This window comes from Rhamphochromis sp. 'chilingali', assembly GCF_963969265.1.
Source record: "Rhamphochromis sp. 'chilingali' genome assembly, chromosome: 22".
Lineage (NCBI taxonomy): Eukaryota > Metazoa > Chordata > Actinopteri > Cichliformes > Cichlidae > Rhamphochromis > Rhamphochromis sp. 'chilingali'.
In genome coordinates this window covers 11,738,490-11,760,658 of record NC_137950.1, presented here as the reverse complement: position 1 = coordinate 11,760,658, position 22,169 = coordinate 11,738,490, and the positions used below count along the sequence as shown (strand labels likewise).

Genomic DNA, 22,169 nt, shown 5'->3' with positions numbered 1-22,169 from the left:
AACTTCTCTACTTCAGCATGAGGCATGAAAATCCTTTCACCACACAACTAAAATATGCAGAATTTTCAGCAATGTACTTTATAGCAACACAAGTTTAGGATAAATATTTCCAAAAGGCTTCACTTTATTTTTTTAAACCCTGAGTGTGACATCAGGAAAAAAAGATAACTAATGCTTGCCAGACAGTTTGAAGCAGCAGAGTGATGAATGAAAAAGACAAAAAGAAGTCACTGGCTGTTTCTCTAAGCTTCATTAAGCAGAAATCAACTCTCCATTTAATCAAGAGCATCAGCCCCGATTGTTTGCAAAGGTATAAATAGCTAATTCTCCGTGTTTAAACAGTCTAAGCACTAGAATTAGCAAATCATTTCAAAAGACTATAAATCAGGCGAGGTTTATTGTCGGGACAGAGCAGCCATTTATCATCTGATTATGATAGGGCGAGTTTGCTTTTTGATCTCACTGGAAAATAAGGGAAATATTGTAAAAATGCTTTCTTGCACGTCATCTCCGCTCTCCACTTTGATGATGAAAAAAGATGGATGGTGGATATTCTCTTCAACGTCTTTAAACGCATACAACTGTGTGTTTTTAGACTAAACACATTTTATAACCAACACCCAAAACAAGCAATAAAAATGCAGTGAAATGTTATTTTTGAATAATATTAAAGGTATTTTTAGCTGTAATACTGGCTTTCAGATAAAAGCATTTGAACAGCACGTGTCTTAGAGTTTTTATCCTGTGCAGAAATGTTACGTTAAAACTCAGCCACGGTGCGTAAAGGTGGCCACCCTCTCTTTTTTGTCTCAGCTGGAAACAACTGCTTTCCTGTAAGGCAACAGCCTTCCTTTCGATTTATATCGAGCCCAGTCATACTCAAACGGTAAAACCAAAACAGCCTACGAAACCGAAAAAAGATACCAGGGCCGATATTTGCTTTTTGTCTAACAGAAATCAATCCCCAGGTGTTTTGACAATGGCTGTCGAAATTCAAGCAGGGTCGCAGGTTTTTGTGGATCGCAGTTCAGGAGTGTTGATGGACAAAAGACAGCTTTTATTCTCGCACGGCATTATCACAGGCCGAGCTGTGCAGTGCTCAGAAAGCTCTGAAGAGTTTAAGCTTGTGTTTGTCAGTGTCTCATAGCACCGGTTGTTATTAATCCAGGCTTCTTTAAGGAACCGGCAATTCCATCTTTCTTTTGAAATTACCTGAAAGTGAGGGGAAGATAAAGAAACCTAAGCAAAGACATTTAGTGACAATAAAGTGACAGCTGGTTAACTGCTGGCTAATAAAGCAGACGCACGGACACAGTATATTTGAAAAAAGTTATTTTATCCAGAATGTCTTTTAAACTGCACACACAAACCCACGTTTCACTGATGTCAGACCCTGCAACAAGAGCTTGCAGTGATATAACGCCCCCCCCCCCTTTTTTTTTTCTTTGATGCCTGAATAGTTCTTGTAGTGAGAATTTTAAAATTCAAAACACACACAGAATACAGTGAATATAAACAAGGTCTCCTAAACTCTCAGTTCTGAGAGGAGACCTCTGGAGGCACCAGCAAGTTCAGTGCAGCCCGATGGACTCAAGTGTCCAAAAACTGTCCACTCACATCATCTGAGGCCTGTGCATCGCGTCCTGATGATGAGGGTGATGATTCGGATACCAATGACCGAAAGTGTTCATGTAACTGCTCGGATGGACCGGGGCTCCTTTGTTCGCCATAGAGACCTCCCATAGCTGGGGCAATGCGGGCGAGCAGGGAGAGATGGAGCTGGTGCCGTGGAGATGTTCTCCCTCTGATCCGCTGCCATGCTTCATGATCTTTTTGTACTTGGAGCGCTTATTTTGAAACCATATTTTCACCTAAAGTGGGAGAACAAAAGAGAAAATGGGCATAATTGTCACTGCAGTTAACAATCAGCAGCAATATAAAAGAAATCTCATTGTCGTTTTCTTTTTATTAGCATATTTCCCCCGCATTAAACTCGGTGCTCTTTTCATCATAAACTACCCCGAAGGGAACACTGTGAGCAATAAAGAAAGTAAAACTCATAATAACTCATCTTTTGGGGTTGTTTTTGCAAGTCCCAGGCCTAATCTTGGCGCACAGTTAGCTATTCAGCCTTGCAGATGAGTGCCACTTGTTACCCATTAAAGCTAAGCCCTTTTATTGTTCGCTGTTTTATAAGTCTAGTGATGCATGAGTGTGACAGCAACAAGCCGGGACTGAAAGAATTGTGAAATAAAAGCGGCTCCAAACGCGCCGTGATAGGTCAGCGAAAATGTTTGTGGGTTCAGTTCATGGTGGCTATTTTTATACCCGAGAACAATGGTGTGAATATTCATTTTTTAAAAAAGAAAGCACCAAAGAGCCCGCTGGATATCTAGGCAACAACAACAGCACCAACAACCACACGAATGGCAGAACAACTGGGAGATAATTGTCGGGAGAAGTGTTCAGGGATTAAGAATAAAGTGCAGGAGGCGGCTGAGATGACAGGGTGGATTTCATAATATTGTTTATCTTCTATTTTAAAACTCTGACGACTTAATCGTTTAACTTTAGAACTCAACTGAAACAAAAAAAAAGTGATCCAAAGGTCTCATTTTTGTCCCATCCGAGGGGGGTCAGTTGACACGTGCACCTGTTTGTCTTGGAAACGCGTGTAATTATTATAGTGCGTGTGCATGTGTGCTTGTGTGGCCTATAGGTACTGAAAGACTTACAACTACACCGTAAAAAAGTACGTAAAAACGAATAAATACAAGCATATCCCATTGTTAGGGGCTGGTTTAATACTCTATAATAAACTACTGAAAAACATCTTCCAACCACTGCTTTTGCATATATTTTTTCCTCCTTTTGGTAATTTTGTTCCTACTGCAGCCACTGATCACAAAAACTCTTCAAGGACCGCAAATGACAAAAGAGATACAGCCAGTAAATAAGGAATGCATTAAGGGATAGGGGTATGAAATTGCTGTGATCCTCGATAATGCTGCAAGTATTTCTTTTCAATCATATCCAACACTATCCTCTTTCACTAATACATATATTTTATTCAGTCTACCATGAGTCACACTGATTCAAAATTGTTGTATATAAATTATTAGTCTATACAAGGAGTGGAAATGTTGCAAGGGAGTCATTTTAACCATAACATATTGACTATTTCTAGCTTTCACTACATCCTCCTAAATAATCTGTTTATTAGTTAATATAGTGCATAAACGATAGAGAGCCTCGCAAAGTGATGCGTTTAAGGCCTACCTGAGTTTGTGTGAGCCCCAGCTTTGCCGCAAGGTCTGCGCGCTCCGGTAAGGCCAGATACTGTGTCTGCTGGAAGCGCTGGTGCAGAGCCTGCAGCTGCAGACTGGAGTAGATGGTCCGAGGCTTGCGAATTTTCTTCCCTTTTCCATTTAGACGAATGTCTCTGCCTTCAATCACAGAGGACTTGTCGTGGTCTTGAAGATGAAACACAGAGCACAGAATTTGAGCAGAAGAAGACGTCCGATTTATGAGTTTTCATCATATCCGTCAAACCAAAGCGTAAAAGTCCCATTGGACAAGCTTTGAACGTGGTCTCTGAGCAAAACCTACAGTTGCAACCAACACGAAGACCAGAGGAGTAGTTCGGTTTTACAGCCTTAATGCATACAAATTGTAGTCTCCGGATACTGCATCTGATAGGCCCTGGACGCCAACACAAAACGCCAGGGCCTGAAACGAATTACATTTGCGCATCAGATATTAATCTAATGCTCCCAAATTCTACCTTAATCTGGACGGAACATTTTAGTGCGAGCTTCACGTGGCAATGTTTACACTTCTAAGCTTTCTGGATCAGAAGGCCGTAATGCCAACAACACACGCAGCAAATGATCACACACACAAGGATGAAAGGACGGTTTTATTCCGACACCACTGGGTTAATGTGCATTAACAATAGGGGTACCTGTGGTAGGCCCAGACCATACTCAGAGAATATTATTAATATAATAATTAATATTTAATGCGACTGCATATCTTTCTTATATAACAAGGCAAAGAAAGAACACCCTACCGAGACTTAATCCTTTATTATTTCTGCATTAATAATAATAAAAATACCCCAATGTGAACGTACCTCCACTAAAATTATTTTTTTAGTAAATCTTTGCAATGAAAAAAAAAAAAAATAAATATATATATATATATATATATATATATATATATATATATATATATATATATATATATATATATATATATATATATATATATATATATATATATATATATATATATATATATATATATATATAATCAACTCACTACACATCTAAACGCGCTTTCCCCCCCTCTCCCTTGCCATGTGCGCAAATAGACTTAAGGCATATCAGTTTATGGCCGTTAATGATATGCAACAGTTCAGTGACTTTCTCACGTACCTGTGTGCTCTAATCTGCTGTGGGTCACACTGTTGCTGTTGCTGTGATTGCTGTGTTGGTAGGGCATGTAAGCGGACGGGGGATGAGTGTTCACCGTGCCGGGGTAGGCGTAGCCCAAAGAGCGGCCATAGGACGCGGTACCAGGAAAGGGGCTTTCGTGCTGGGAATGGCCAGCAGCTTGCAAGCCGTGAACCGGATAAACGTGAGAGAGTCCGGAGGAGTGCTGCTGGTGCGTCGAGTGTCCGTGTCCGAATTCTAGAAAGGCCGACTTGGAGGGATCTGAGCCATTCAGACTGTCAGGGATAAAACCCACAGACATCATTAGCTAATGCGCAAGTCCACAAACCGTCGCTCTGAAGAGGGTTTCATGAGTTCTGTCGGACAGCCTGGAAGAAATCCACGCGTAACTCCAACGCATCATCAGCGAGAAAAGAGCCCCCAGTGGTTACAAGTTGTGGGGTGCATGCTCATAACTGTCGGGGAGTCAAAAAAATCAAATAAAAGCGAAAGGATCCGTCTTTACATCACGAACAGAGCTCACATGGTTCTTCAAACACCTCCTGCCTGCAGAACCTCAAACTCACACTGGCTTCCATCTACGAGCGCTCTGATTGGTCTTCGGCAGCCAGCTGTCACTGAAGCTCCGCCATTAACTTCATTAACATATGATAGACCTATACAGGATGCAGCTCTGCAGCCCAGAGGCACCTCCTTCCATAGATTAGCAAATAAATATAATTACTATTTATTCCTTTCTCCATTAAGCAATATAAACAACAACTCCCAGGACAATAATCTCATTTTGAGAATTTGAAAAAGAGAGGAAAAACGAGCCAAACTAAATTTATTTGACTTTATTTACTGAATAATATGTGTTTGTGTGTTTCCATGTGCCCGACGCTCTTTTACAGAACGAATCGGACTCATTCGGGGGTGTAAGCAATTTAGTAACCAGCAGAAAAACATCATGCTAATTTTGCTCATTCTTATGTGGCGTTAATGATCACGATTAAGGTCGGGATTGTGAACGCTGTTTTTTTCCAAAGCTCCAATGTTTTTCTTCTGGTTTTAATAATCGAAATTAAGGCAAACGAAGTTTCTAATAAATTCTTCCTGCATCAAATCTGCGACAAAAAGTTTAATTTCTAAATTTCAGCAGTGTACTCAACGACATTCCTGCACTGTGCTGCCAGAAAAAAAAAGAATTAAAAAAAATATAGTAGTTTACTGCGAATAACCCCTGAACTAACCCTAAAATCGTCGAGAGACATTTTCCAGTATTTGGAAATTCACTTCTTTGATATTGCAACAAACACTTAAAAAATCTTAATAAATGCAAGTACATATACAACTGCTTACAAAGCATGCTTTATTTATTTATTAAAGTGTAACAGGAAATGTTTTTGTTCATTTAATGCTCATTAAAATATCATATTTTCATTATTTTAGCTTGTGTAATGCTTCTACAGTCAATTTAAACGCAGGGAAATGCGGGCAATAATACACAGAGATTCAGTGACACACATTTTTTTTTAAAGTATGTGTCATTTATTAGTCTTAGAAGGTTCTGGCTACTGCAGATGTGTGAATGTGACAAATATTTCCAGACATATTTCCATACCCTGGAAACCAGAGGGAGAAATAGAAGACAAAGAATAACAAAGTCCGGTATTTATTTATTTTGTTCTGTGAAACTAAGGGAAAAAAAAGGTCAGCCCACACGTCACTCATATTGTCACCACACGATAAGGTTTATAAAACAAGGGAAACTTGCCAAAAGAGGGCAGAATTGCAACTGCGTGGTCAGCAAAATCTAGAAGGTGCTCGTGGATGCAGATGGAGAGACAACTGTGGCAAGAGGCCCAAAGTAGTAATAACTGTTTCTATATTTTCAGGCATGCCTGTTTCAGTCTGGAGCTGCAGTCTCAATCGACTACTACGAGAAAGCTACTGCGGCTACCGAGGCTTTTGCTTTCAATAAAACCACGTTTTACAACACAGTTTGATACAGATCTCAGATAAATCACATATAAGCTGCAGCGAAATTATAAACAGAGTGTTTGGTGGGTTGAGTGTGGTGCTGCGCTGCTGTCCAACCCCGTCATTTTGGTCATGTCCCTACCCTGCCTGAAACTACTGGGAATCCAGCGGCATTAAAGGGCCTGCTGGGGGCTGGACTGCTTCCCAAATCTCCCCACAGGCCTCAACCATGCAGCCAGCCAGAACAAAGCCACAAATTATTATCACAGTCAAATTTCAGTCACAATAAACGAAGAAGAAAAAAATCGGCAGTGAGGCCAGTTTCATATTGTGGGCGACACTGGCTTCACACATAAGAGTTGTAAATGGAAATGGTCTCTGGGAAATTAGAGGTGTTACGTCCATTGGCGTTTTACTGCAACATTATTGTGTTACTGCAGCGTGGAGATTGGAGTTGGAGGGAACTGATGTGACTTTTGGAACAGGTGTTGCTTTCACGGCTTAAAACACCATTGCGCACCGCACAACGCACGGCCTCAGTTTAATTCTTTGAAGGCATGGCCTGTATACAGACACAGCTCTGGTCTTAGGCACTTCCTGGATGTGTGTCAGAGCTAAGGGAAGGGAGGAAGCAAGGTGAGGAGGCTCTTTAAGGTTTGTAATTATGCCTGTATTACCGGTAAAGAACAAAGGCGGGCCCTGCAGTCATAGGGCAGGGATGGACGTTGCTCTATTAATACACGCACAGGGATGATGTTAGAAATAGTCACACTCCTGAATGCAGCCCAGACTTACTGGCGTCTTACTGTGCTGCACAATGCGCATGAGCGTCAAATCTGCAGAGGTGTGTTTGACATAGGTGTTCTCTCTCTCTCTCTCTCTCTCTCTCTCTCTTAAACACACACAAGCACGCAAACCGATCGAGTTTGTCCATCTCTAATGCAGAGTGACAGTGTTCTTTGTGTACACACCAGAAAAAACACACACTCCCAGGCAACTGCCGCCACTGTGATCTTCCCCACTGTGGCACGTCTTGTTCTACAAGTAACCCTGTGCTGCTGGAGCTGAGCCGAGGCCCAGATACAGGATGACAGTCCATGACCCCCGCACACCCCGAGAAGTGGATGCAAGCATTTATTATCACAGGCTCAACTCAGCACATAATAGACCCGAATAAAGACCCACATGTCCAATTTAAGCGGCACAGCCTGATGGCTCTGAAGCCGAGGCGTGCTTTGACACAATTATCCAACTAGGAATGGATCAGAAACAACATCCCAGGATTTTCTTAAATTATTTTGTGAGATTGAGGAATATCTATGTCGCATATGTGCATGCTTTCGTATTTTAGGTGTTAAGATTGAAGAAAGCTTCCTAGTTTGCCGGTAAAAAATAAAAAAATAAAACATAAGAATGTGTCCGAACGAGGCGGCTGTGTTTCATCTGTGCAGACAATAGGCCTGACATTTTTCTGACTGTTCTTTGCCCCAGGAAAAAAGAAAATAACGAAAGAAGTAGAGAAGAGAGAAGGTTCCAGAGTGGAGCTGAGGATGAACAGCCTTAATCTCACCTCCAGGCGAAGTCATCACACAGAAACACTCATATCTGCACCGGCCGGATCCTCATTCCTTAAGTGCCGTGCCTTTGCTGGCAGCCTGTGAGGGCCCACAGAGTTCAGCTGTGTCACATGATCAGCATCATTCCAGTGCCGGGTACACACAGATCTAATGTGTACTCACTGGTTCCTCTGACTAAAAATAAAACACCTGCTCATTGGATTATTTTTTTCATCACGCAATTTCCTCATGAAATTTGTTTTTGCCAGTCGAACCACAGAGAAGACGGACTGCGGTTTCATGTTTCCCCCACCGCTCATTAATTTAAATGTTATTTATAATTTCACAACAGAACAGCTCACCACTCACCACTTCAAGTTCATGATACTTTTTTTAATAATCTCCTCATTTTCGAATAATAAAACTAAGGTTTTTTTGTTTTAAATTCAAATACAAATATTTCTTTCCTCCTTAAATTCAACATGTTTTCGTTCGTAAATATATAATTTTCAATAAGTTTTGTTTAATAAGGTAGTTTTGTGAAAAAGTTCGTGTCTGCAGTCTAGCTATTATTATTTGCAATTTAATTAAATTAATTCTATTCTGTTTTCACATTTTATTTTATTTTTTTTTACTAAAAAAAGTTTTGGAGCCAATAAATAAATAAATAATTAAAGATGCCAGTGTGCTAGCAATCAATAAAATGGAAAAAGAAAAATGCTAATATGACTATTCAGCATCTTCAAATAATTAAAATGCAGGGAGAAACGATCTTTTTCTTGATGAATTCTTTGCGAAATATTCAGACTAAAATAGCCCAAGGTCCAAATATACATTATTATACCAGTTATAGTTCTTATGACGCATTTTTGTGCAATTACAAAATTTAAATTGTTTTTTAGATTTTAATCCGACCCATTTATTGAGCTATCTGTCAAAATTCGGCACCAAAATAAAGACGAAACGAGAAAAGGGGACACAGGACATAGAGAAAATGGGTAGATAGCCTGAATAGCTCAGAGGAAAAAGACACACGTACAATTAAATCTAAAAGCTAAAGTGACTCGAAGTGAATATTGTTGCGTGGGAAATGCCGGAATGTGCCTGGTTTTCCAATCTTAAGCACTAAATTCATCATTGGCATAATTGTTGCCAGACAGCAGATGACAGCAGCATCGCCCACTGCCGCTCACGGTTAAACTTAAACTTAAAACTGACTGGTTAAATACAGATGTCTAGGCAACTCTGTACAAAAAAGAAAGAAAAGAAAAAAGAAAAAGATATAAATAAAAATCCTTCAGGAAACCGTTAGCCGCAATATGCAGGATGAACCATTCTAGTGCAGCCTGAGCTTGATGGCACACGGGGGCATCTGATTTAAATGGCTTCATTTGCATTTGGCATATGGGTAAATTATGCATTGCTGATTTTTCTTTCTTTCTTCCAGCCTTCTTCTCTGGTTTAGTGGCGGCTCCAAATACCCAGTTGGTATTATTCTGACTGTGGGCGCACACCGTGACCAGTGCACGCACTTATCTCTCCATGAAAATGCCACTGTGTCAGCAGGCACTAACCTGTCCGCATGGATACAGTGAGAGCCCAGCTGATGGACAGGCAGTGGGAGTGTATAGAGGTACATCTCCAGGCCTGCTCCACATCTGGAACAAAGAAGCCAGTCTGGGTCTACCCTCGGTGTTTACAGCTCTGTTGTTTTTTCACACTCCTCGCAAAATCTTGCCCAAACACACATTCCAGACTCACCAGCTCAACATGGGGGAAAAAAAATGCTATATTTTTCCACTGTAAATCTTGCCCCCAGTACCAAGGGAGGCAGGCAGAACAACAAAAGCTTGAAGCTGGCATGGATCAGTGGAGGCGACAGGAGGGTGGCAGCGGCTCCAGAGAAAGAGAGAAAATCCTGCGTGGCTGGGTGGCTGACATGGCACATGAGTTTAACTGAGGTCAGAAACGGCTGATGGGATGGCATCACAGGCCTTTACAACATTTCTGAAGACACGTGATGCTAGATTCAAGCAGTATTTTTAATTAATATTATTTTTTATCAACACTGATTTTGACAGAGAACATCTTCAGGCCATAAATCTCCTTCTTAAACAATAAAAAGATTCACAGCACTCATTAAGTCACTACAAAGGCCCACAGGTTTAACAAGCTGCATATGTTTAGACATGTAAGAAATTAAAATGTGCACAGCATCACAATAAAAAAAGCAAAACACCTTTTCTCTCAGTCCAGAGCAGATGAGGTGATGGGAGGTAGAAATGATAAAAACACTGGGCGATGATTTCCCTAGGGGGAATCACAGATGCACACCCGATCAACATACAATGACACAGGGCTCAGGGTTGCCAGGTTTAGACACTAGGTCCTGTTAAAGACCGGTTTACCAGGTCCAAGGATTATCCATCTGAAATTACCTGCCCCTCTGGTAACTTGAACTCCTTTTGTGGTCTGCAGGGCAACTGTGTGCAAGACAAGCATCGGTTTGAAATGCCAGAGGTGACGGGGATGACAAACCGTGGAGGATGGGACGCCTGTCTGAGCAGCAGAATGGATCACACGGGCAGCGGCTCCAGGTTGAGAGACACGGCTGTAACCTTTATCTCCCATCGACGAGGATCTTGTGAGAATTTCTGACAAGGAACATGTAAACTAAGTGTCAAAACAAGTTTCCAGTAAAGCAGAAACACCTACAGCAGATCACCTATTATGTATGACTATCCTTTAATAAGGGAATTAATATTTGGCCCCATATAGATCTTTCACAGCCGTGAGGTCAAAGCCCTTTCTTTATACCTCTTCACTGGGAACAACTTGACTGGATCAAGTTTAGCTCCTGACAACAAGCCCTGGCTCTGTCAAGTGTTAAGTTCCATTGTGACCTACAACAAGACACAATGCCCCTGCAGCACCCTGCCTCTACTGGGCTGCCTATCAAATGACAACATCTCTCGGAGAAAAGCTTGGCAAATTGATATTAAGAAATGCACCTTGGAAGTATCATGTGCTCCTTTTTAAATTTAAAAAGAAAATAAAAGAAAAAAAATCAGTACAGTGTACATATAAAATAGGAACAATGATGTGTACAGTGCAGATTCTATCCTGTACCTTTACTGCTTTCATAGGAATTTAGAGGTTAAGGAGCAGGTGGGTGCTGCTAATCAAATGCACTTTATTAACTGATCAGCAGCAAGTGTGAGCACCTTTATAAAAGCAGAGGCTTTGATAGTTCTGATCCCTCAAGAGCTACATGTCAGACTCTACAGGGCTCAGTTAGCGTGTTAGATGTTAAAGTTTGTGACGGTACGATTACAGAAAGACTTCCTCCAAAATTCCTCCACAGCAATGCGAGGGAGTCATAAAGTCATATGGAAAACAATGGCTTCAAGTTACCAAGTTATTGCTGCTAAAGGTGCTGCTACAAGCTAACGAATCATGGGGGGTACTTATTTTTTGCAAAAGGATGTCGAGTACAAACTTCTACCAATAAGGAAAAAAATGTTGGTCACATGACAAATATATTATGCCAAGGTGCCACTATGAAGCTGGACAATGACAAATTCTCTCTCCTCCTGTTTAGGTTATTATGAAACAACAACTGTGATAAAGCTCAGAAACAAATCTATAATTATACAGCACAGCATGTAAGAATGATATCCTACATAAAGTATACAGAAATATATAAACATATAAATTATCCATACTTTTAATTCTGTTTTCAACTACCAGCTCCTGTGCCTGATTCTGTAGCTGCTAAATCCTTGACATGCATACAGACTACAACAGTGGGAGTGAACCAAAACAATAAATTTTGTTCCTGAAAACCAACAAAGTGAGTTTAAGAAGGTTATAAATCTTAACAGAGCTGAGAGCGACATCTGGAGATAATTCTCCGTAGGGTTGTCACAACAAGCAGGCAGCACCCTTCAGTTCAGTTCAGTAGTCCTGTGATGATCAAGTCTCAATATGAAGATATTGATTAAAGCAGATTTGACACTGATGATTTTCCTTGAGAATAAATTGACGAATGAAGAGGACTCTTTATGCTTTAAACTGTCATAAATAAACGAGCAGACTGTTCAACTAGAAAGCTATCCCAAGATTAAAGTTGCTCCCCTGACCTTGGTTTCATTGTGACATTTTGCTGCAGTACTTCAGGTGTTTAACCTTGTCACATTAAAGCGTTTGTAACTGCAGGGCTAGACGACTGGGGCCAGGATGGGGCACGGTCTCAAAAAAAAAAAAAAGGCCTGCGCTCCCAGATCATCAGATTGTCAGTGGCCGCCTAAAGCCTGCCAAGAAACATCAAAGCCTTCGAGACTGTCTCGTTTTATCTTTGAACCTCACCAAAACACGCCTTCTCCGCTCCCTCCCTCCCTGCATCCTTATACCACCGGTTTAATTTGATAATTAAAAAAAAAAAGGGAAAAAAGTTCTAAAAAGGAGAACATAATCAAATCAAGTAGAAAGATAAACACAGAAATCCACTGAGGGTTTTGTTTGCGTGTAGTTTTTGTGTAGATGCCTGACATGTCATGCCATTCCTCTGTCACGGCAAGGAGACAGTCTCAGTCTGAGCAAGTCTGTCCTCACAGGGAGCAGCCTTCCATCAGCTCCTGGCTAAGAGTGATGGCTGTGAAAGAGCTACCTGAGGCAGAGATCAAAGACAGACAGGATACATACGACCCAGCATTTAACTCTTTTCATCCCTCACCGATTCTCTGTGACTCATCGTGACCCTTCACCTGCCTGTCTGTTTGGGCTCTGTGTGACGAGCGGCAGTGGCATTGAAGTGATTATGAAATGTTGCTGTATTGGACAAAAACAAAGGGGAGACAGCATAAAGTTTGGAGAATGGAAATCTACTGTCTGATGCAGCTCTGACAGCCAGGACTGAAAGTAGCCTGGATGTGATTTTTGGCTTTTATTATGTGTTTTTACCGACTCGCCACAATAAGCGGGACCTTGGTTTCTCCACTTTCGGCTCACCTCGCAGTGGAGGCCAGTTTCGAGGGCTATTTGCATTCCAGCAGAGAGAGTGAGGACAATTAAGCCATTTCCCCTCCAATCTATCTCCCTCCAGCCAGCTATCCCAGCATCCCCTGGTAGATCAATGGGAAGTGCAGCTGCGAGGCCCATGTGTGCCAGGCTGTGAGACGAGGGAGGAGAAGATTGGGGTTAAAACCCTCCTGGCCCTCAGATTGGCTCCATACCTGAGTCAAAGCACCAGACAAATCCACAGCTGTTGCCGGGCAGAGGAGGGAAGCAAGAGGCTCTCACCGCATCTGTAAAAGCATTACACGCTTTCTGGCTTCGGTCCACTGTTTATTTTCTTAATGATATGAGTTCAAGCATCTGCATTTTGTATTTAGCATCTTGCAATTGAAAGGAGAGAGCTAATGTAGACACAGGTTAATTTCACCACCTGTTACACATAAAGGAAGCAGCCTCTGCTTCTATCACAGTACATCTTTGTGCCCCCCCCTCCCTCTGGGCACTCAGACTGGCCACTCCAAAATCAATTAGCCAAATCACATATCACAAAAGTAGCTGAGCTCTGCTTTCAGTGGCCAGGCCCCTCAGGTGTCACGGAGTCAGCTTAAAGGGGCAGGCGACAAATCTTGGTTTAAGTTGTGTGGGATTAGACCAAACAAAGAGCCATAGATATCCAGCCGCACCTGTGCAACTTGCTCCTCAAGGACCGTTAACAGGGAGACGATTTGGTCCAAATGGTGGCTTGCTCAGAACTTAATCTCCCAGCTCTCGCGGGCAGTTGCAGGTATCTGTTTCCACTGCTCCCAGCAAAAGAGACTGTCCTGAACGCTGACAAAAAGAATTGCAGAGCCATCGTGCAACAGGGACTTCCATCAGTGCGGCCCACGCCGAGTCCAGGTGATCAATCATTTACATGTGTAATTAGGAACGGGTGTCAAAACAGAAACTGTACACTCACCTGGGGACCCTGTGTGCAGAAGGCTGACATCAGACTTGGCAAGTTATTGGGTAAACAGGGGCAGAGAAGAAGAAAAATGAGATGCCGCAGGTTTTTCTGACACTTTCAACTTCTTAGCACCCAAGGGGAAATCTCCTCTTTACCATATCAAGTTATGTAAGACCATGTAGTTAAATAATACTGTGTTTAACTTTAGTAGTAGTGTAAGCGTATCCCTGTATTTCTGAATTCAACTTGGCATACTTTTCCACATTTAGTTTTAAAGCTTTGATGTTTTATGATTCGCTTATATTATGTTTAGCTCACCTTGTTGGACAGGTGACCATATGCCACAAGGCTCAATACAGTAGACTGGGCCAGGGTCCTTTTCCTGCATGTCTTGCCCCACTCTGTCTCCCTGTCTGAAAAATCTTCACTGTTGGATCAAATAAAGGCAAAAAACACCCCCAAAATCCTGGGGAATAGGAATTTTTTGCAGATCAGAGAGAAACGCAAACATAACTGTCACCCTAATGAACAAGTCAAACTACTTCTGTTTTCCTCAAGTGGCTAAATGAGCTTCTAAGTGCCCAAGCAGCCATCCATTTGAACCCACAACAAGGGATTACACAGCAACAACAAACCTGTCTCAGTGTAAGCTGATAGTTTCAAGACATATGATAAAACAGTAAAGAATGCAAACTTCTTCCTGTACCATCACGTTTTAATGTTTTGTACAGGTCATCTTACACTATTTTTTTTTTCAAATATCCTGTCCTGAGATCAAAAGTGAAGCATAGTTCAAATCTTATGTAATCGCGTTCCAGAAATATAAAACTCGCTTAACTGAAACAATCTGACAGGAATTCGCATAAAAATGATGGTGACATTTTCCCACGCTCGGTGGGCGTGTTTGTAGCTGGACCAAAAAATGCTGAAATACCAATGCCCAATAATCCACCCATCACCTGAGGGGGATAGGTGTGGTGCTGCAGGGCTGAGGAGATATGTGCAGGCTGCCGTGACTTACGTGGACTCGCCCAGCCACCACCTCACTACCTGGGGGGGTTTCAGGAGCCTATCTGGGGGCCTAAGTTTAAGGTTTCCCAGTGCAGAGTGGTTCAGCTTTGAAGAGGCAGGTTCAGTAATGAATTAGAGTATTGTCTACGTGGAGGGAGAAGCCTCTGGGTGGGACATCAGATCAAAGGAGGTCTTACTTTATTACTGACTGTGTGAGTTCAGGTATGCAACTGGACAGCACAGAGGGCAGACATGCTGACCCTTAAAAAGGACCGCAAGCACCCTGACGTAAATGTTTAGGATAAAAGATTGTTATTGCAGCCCAAGTGAAATGCAGAGATTAAAGTAGGAATACTATAATAACAGTATAATGGCACCAAGTGACCATTATTATATTTTAAAGCTTACATTTTATGCAGAACTGTAAGTCGACGTCTAGTGAAGAAGATTTCACTGGTTAAATCGTTTTTTTATAGTCAGGAAAGAGTCACCGGATTTGTTCTCGTGGTATGTTGTGTGCTGCAAGGTCTGTAGCTGAGACTGTGAAACAGGTTCTTTCTCTCAGGCATATGATGACTTCTTGTCTTAGCATCGTAGGGCCACTCAGCCTTTACAGTGGAATGCTATGACCTCTCCTCTCAGGTGACTCCACATTGTCCTGGGGCTTGATCAGCCTCTCGCCGGGTCATTCTCCCATGACACTCTCCTTAGTGTGGAGAGGGAACAACACACCTTTGCTTTGAAGTCAAAAGTGGTCAGGTTTAGGGGATAGGGCAATGATGCGAGAGACAAAAGCACCTGGAAGTAGCGTAACTAAACAGGAATGCAGCTTAGATATTACATGAGCGGGTGCCATCAATAAATCTAAACTATTTTTAAAAAGTAGTACACTAAAAGAAATTAGACTGTTTAAATCAATGTTAATGTTAATGTTAATGTTACACAAAAATGATTAACAGTCAAAAGGCATAAATGAGCTTATTACTAAATAGGCAAAAGCTCTTGATTGGTTAAAAACGTAGACAGCGCGATGGTCATTTGTATGTGTCTCTAATGAGAGAGCCTACAGTGATCAACAAGTGCATAATTTCCAGCAAAGGTAAAGCATATTTCATATTTCATATTATGCCATCTCTGAAGCAGCAGTACATGTAAAGGTCTTTATAAGATGATGGAGCACTCTTAGAAGAAATATATTAACAATAACCTAAAAATAAATGCACTGTCGCACTTGTAACACATTTTAACACACATTTAACAGAATTTATGTGTAATTATGTGTCAATCCTACTTTTAATTAAATCAAATTGTGTATTAATTGCTGTATAATAAGAATATAAGCAGAATAAAAACGGAATCAGTCCTTGCCATTTTTATTTGGGGCAACATGTGTACTACATTTAGAAAGAGATTGACCCTAATTTAGTTAATCTTTTACTTCTCAAGTGGATATGGAACAACCAATTAGGGACCTTGTAGGCCTACTATAAGCACACAAATCATTTTCATAATTTAAGGTTCTAGAAAAAGTTACTAAAAAAACCACATAAATCATTTTATTATATCAGTTTCATTGCAACAATGTGAGCTTTGATTATTGCAGTACTGGAATGATCATCATGCATTGTTGTATGATGCAACTGTGTTTCACTAAAATGATCCCACACCCTTAAAACAAAAAAAAACAAAGAACCGAAACATGGAGAAAACCAAACACGTGATTGCTGTTGTGGACTTTGCTTTATTTTTCTTATTCAGCTAACAGTATTCCTGTGGGACTAACAATAAAATTCTAGCTTCAATAGCCTCAGCAAACACAGAAATTCTCACAGTCTTTAAAAATTAACATACAAATTTGCCTTTACAACTTTCAGCTGTGTCCCCTTCATTTTCAGCTAGTGTGTTTTCAGTGCCCCTCCAAAGCCCATATAAATGAGAGCCTCAATCAAGAAGAATGTCTGGTATTAAAAATCTTTGCCAAACCAAATATTTCATTGTTAACTGCACAGGGCTTACTGTAACTCAAGTCAATAAAAACAGTAAAAAGTTCAGAAGCTCAAAAATCTATTGAATTATGTTGCCTTAATATTTTTGGTTTTCTGTCCATCCATCCATCCAGTTTATCCATCCTTATTTTTTTGCCTTTGTTTTATATGTTGCTCACTTATGTCAGTCTCCATTGGTTGACAGAAGTCAAACCCAACAGCTAAATGAGACTACAGTCCTAAATTGGCTGAGGCATGAGCATACTTAGTCATCTGTCAGCAAATAAGAGTTTAATAAATGTCATCCATTAACTGCAAAAATATACGTACTGAGGATGAGCCCCGATGACGAGTGCTGACACCGTGCCTGATATTTATTTGTGTAAGTTATAGTTAATGGTTGTGAATATAAAAAAATAAAAAAAACCACACACACAAAACAAGTTCGTCTGCGTTCGAATCTTGAGCTGAATTGGATCAGATCATTACAGCGCTAGTCAAGCATCCATCATCACCCACAAATGAAGAACATAGTCTTTCCATGTGGTGGATTGCTTTCCTGTGGGAACAGTTGCTCTCTGGTTGCCCATTCCTCCCTTCTGTTTCCCACCAGCTGGGACTGCTGCTCAGCCACCCAGCCATAATGTCATAATTGTCCTGTTTCTCTGCTCCTCTTCAGCAAGCCTGAAACAATGGACGACAGCTTAGGCTCAGTGAGAATAGGGCCCGTGGCATACTGGGTGGGTCTCCGATTATTCCCCACACCTGCTGCTCTCACCTGGGCACTGTGAAGATCTCATTCAAGGAGTAGAAAAGCAGCCTGGTGCTTCAAGTGAAAGTTGTAATAATCACTAACTGGACAAATAGTATCTGACTAAAGGAATATGTCAACTCTTTTCAGTTTGGGCTAATGCATGAATGACATCTTAGTCACCAGACAGGGAATTTACTGTAAAACAACTCCAAAGCAGCTAAAAATGAAATCATCCTTCAGTGGAGTTCCCCAGGTCTCAATTAGGCCTGATGACTAACCTAGAGGGAGCTTGTGTTTAAGTCAGCGGAGGAAATTATTGCTGGGGAGGTGTTTTAATTGATTTTTGGCCACAGAACCACAAAACAATTACTGATCACTGATTTATGTTTTGCCAGCCACGACAAACAAGGGGTTTCAATAAAGCAGCAGGAAGGGGCACACTAAAGCTGTACACAGGGGATCAAAGTCACACTGGAAAACTATAATTGCAAGAATATTTAATTCAAAGCTATGATTAGATTTTTTTTTTTGACATTAATTTTATATATCTGGCCCGGTGGCACCAGTGTCCGGCAGCCTCGCCTCTGTCAGTGCGCCCCAGGGTGGCTGTGGCTACAATGTAGCTTGCCATCACCAGTGTGTGAATGTGTGTGTGAATGGGTGCATGACTGGTTGTGTAAAGCGCTTTGGGGTCCTTAGGTACTAGTAAAGCGCTATACGAATACAGGCCATTTACCATTTTACCATATCTAACAGCGAGCATAAAAGTTTCACTACAATGACACAATGAGCCAAACATGTCTCTACATGTTTTTGAATATAAAAACATCATCCCTGGTGGATCATCTGGCTAAAAGACAAGTGCACATACAAAATGGGACACAAAGGACCAGGGAACAGGTGTCCTGGATGTACTGTATGCAGCTTCATCAGGTAAATGAAACCACAATACCATCTGCCTCAATCCTCTATCCCCCTCTTGCAGGATAGGTGTGCCGAGAGAAATAACCCTTACCATGTACGCACAACTGCGGAACATTTCAGCATTTTTTTCCCCAAGATTTCCTTATAAGCTCATTTGTGGTAGACGTGATTGGCGTCGGCAGTGATGTACTTCCCGTTGGTTTGTCCCTCCGTCTAGCCTGTGGAGAGATCCTATGATAAAGATTTTAAATGGGGCCTGTTTCTCACCAGCTGCCTCCTCCGGTCACATTAACTTGGACCTCATTAGTCATAATCTGGTCCCCAGGGCCCGCCTTGAAAAACCTCTGCCTGCCTGGCAACTGCATAGAAATGCTCCGAGCAAAACGTTCCTCTCATGTGACTGACCCAGAGACGAAAGAAGCAAAATCTTTTATCTGATGGATGGAGCTTTGGCAGTTTTCCTGTTCGAATGAGGCGGAAAGGAAACGCTTTCTCCAAGAGCTGAACTTCAGATAACAGATACAGCCACTTCTGAAAATCTGAATGTGTGGATACATAGCTGTGCAGTCGAGTGATTGAAAGAAAAACATCAAAAATAATGTTAGTATATATTTTTTTGTGGCTACACCTAAAATGGTAACCATTTTTAAAATGCAGGGACAGAAGCCGAGAAACAAGCAGTGACCTGAGGATAGTAATCTCTGGCCGGGGAACTCAGCAGACATGATGTAGTGATAACAGCAGCAGAGTCGCTGATCCTGCTCAAACCCAAACATGTAAGCTCTTCGTTGGCTGTGTAGAGACTAGCATGATATCAAACACATCCATATTTCAGTGACAGCAAGCTTTAGGCTAAAACAACCCAATTAGATGTATGTACCTGTTATAAATACAGCCCACAAGGAGAGCCCCGGGAGGTTGTCTGAGGAGATGTGCGTTTTAAAACTGCATCACGACTTTGATCCCATTAGGCCCAGGGAATCTTTTTTTAATGTACCCTAAAACCAAATGCTCCAAGTAACCTAAATAAATTTATATTATTACACCTTAAAAATGTTGCTATCTTAAAATTGATAGTTTCTTGTAGAATTTCTCTACTTAAGAGTTATTAGTTTTGGTTTGTGAATTAAGCACCACATAAAATGACACATTCCACACGTATGTTTATTGAACTGAAACATGATTACAGGCTGTTCCAAAAAATAGTAATGTCAAAGTATCTTACTGTATATTTTACAGTTTTGTACTGTCTTTCTAGAATATCATTAAATTTACATAAGTAGACTGTGATTTTACATGTCAAAGGTAAAATAACATAACATCACTGTAAATATAGTAAAACACAATTTACTTGTTTTTTAAATGTTTTTCTGTACATATGCATATTTAGATTGTAAAAATACATTCAGAAATGTATCATAATTTCACAAATATTTGTCTGTTATGTGAGAGAATGATCTGTTAAATTCAAATGTAATACTATGGGAAAATATATAAAATGATCGAAAATTAATGAGAATAATCAATAATTAAAGGAGTATCTGAATTATAATTTTGCTGAAGATTTCATGTCATCTAGGTCTGATTCAATAATTCAGAGGTAACAAGTGAAAATATAATTAATAGGAATAAAAACTAAAAAAAAACATATAAAACATTGCATGGCCACGTTGTGCTAATTATATATATTAAAAATAAATGTAGAGGTAGGAATCGCAATTAATATAAATCTGAAAGTTGTTATATCTTCACTCCAGGTTACTAGTATAACAATGATACTCGGACCACGACGTAACTTGCGGTATTTATTATAACGGAGCAACTTAACATGGAGCTAGCCCGAGCAACAGCCGAAAAGCATCATTTCCCATAATGCATCGAGGCAAGCCCACTACGGATCCTGTTATAACCCAAAATACACAACATCTCCTCCCCTCTTACAAAGGATGTACTATGAAATAAACAGGTGATCTACTCACAAACTTCAGTCTTCACTGGCACATGACAGTAATAGCCTCACAAACATTTCACCTCTTATTAACTGTAAGGTTACAACACCAACTCTTTTAATTGCTATCTTGGGGAGTGAGGGTGGACTACCTCAACCTCCCCCATGACCCATGGGGATTATTCTGCCCCGTTCATTTGGGTCAGGTGCCATCTAATAACTCAGACGAACAGGAGGCCGCCGCTCTCTATTGGGGTATCGGCGGTCTGTGGTAACGTCAGTCTGTGTGCTCTCTTGTGGAGCCTTTGTTCCTGACACCGAAGATGTCTCAGTCTCTCTTACAGTCTCCTTTACAGGTGGAACCACTGTTCCTGATGTGGTGGAGTTCTCTACTTGTGTGTGTGAAGGGGCTGACGAGTCGATGAGTGCATTTTCAAGATCTCCGCAAGACCCTTCTGCAGACACTGGTGCGGACCGGAGTACCTGATCCACGTGTCTTCTCCAGACTCCATCGGCCACCTGAACTGTATATGAAACTGGACCAGTTTGAGCAATGACAGTTGCAGGAACCCACTTGTGTACTCCTCGGTAGTTCCTGGCCTGCACTGACTCGCCGGTGCTGAAGACTCTGCCCTTGACCTTTTGACCCCTGTACATGATTTGTTTCTCTTGTTGTTTTTGTACAGTGTCCTTCACAGTTGAGGGTTTCAAAAGATCAAAGGTAGTGCGCAGATCTCTTTTGAACATTGCGTTGGCAGGAGATGTCCTTGTGGTCGCATGTGGACTATTCCGGTAGTTAAGCAGAAACTTGTGCAGTCTCTGATGCAGTGTTCCTTGGCCTTGTGATGTTTTCAGTACATGTTTCATTGTCTGAACAAACCTTTCTGCAAGACCATTCGTTGCAGGATGGTATGGAGCTGACGTAATGTGCTGCACTCCATTAGCCTGTAGGAAAGCCTCCATTTCCTGTGAAACCAGTTGAGGTCCATTGTCAGAGACTATCTGAGTAGGAGATCCAAACCTACTGCACATTTCTCCTAGAGCTTCTATGGTCTTTTCAGTGGTGGCTGATTTCATGATGGTCACTTCAGGCCATTTACTGTGTGCATCAACAGCTACAAGAAACATTTTGTCCTCGTATGGACCTGCAAAGTCAATGTGTACCCGATGCCATGGCTCCTGTGGGAACTCCCAGGGATGAAGAGGAGCAAGTGGTGGGTTGTTCCGGACTATCTGACACGAAGAGCAGTTCTTAGCAATCTCCTCGATCTGTTTGTCCATATTTGGCCACCAAAAATAGCTTCTCGCTATTTCCTTCATTCTCACTATTCCACTATGTCCTGCATGCAGTTGCTTCAACAGTTTTGGTCGCAGTGACATGGGAATGATGACTCTCCTCCCCCACAGCAAACATCCCGCCTGAACAGAAAGCTCCGCCCGCTTTCCCAGGAAAGCCTTCAGGTCTACACCCTTACTTGCAGGCAGACCCTTAATGATCCAGTCCAGCACTGCTGCCAACACAGGGTCATTTCTGGACGCCTTTTTCACCTGCACAGCCGAAACAGGTGCTGTCTCTACCTCCCTGAAGTAGAGGATCTCAACTGTGTCAG

The 22,169-nt window shown here is 41.4% G+C and overlaps 1 protein-coding gene across 1 annotated transcript; it reads right to left on the bottom strand.

The window, feature by feature from the left end:
- Positions 1-1,413: 1,413 nt before the first annotated feature.
- Positions 1,414-5,049, bottom strand: dlx4b (distal-less homeobox 4b). Its single transcript, XM_080873130.1, has 3 exons — positions 4,440-5,049; positions 3,280-3,473; positions 1,414-1,871 (listed from the first exon to the last, which is right to left on the bottom strand). The coding sequence occupies exons 1-3, from the start codon at positions 4,759-4,761 to the stop codon at positions 1,614-1,616; spliced, it is 774 nt and encodes a 257-aa protein (XP_080729256.1). The 5' UTR covers positions 4,762-5,049; the 3' UTR covers positions 1,414-1,613.
- Positions 5,050-22,169: the final 17,120 nt, after the last annotated feature.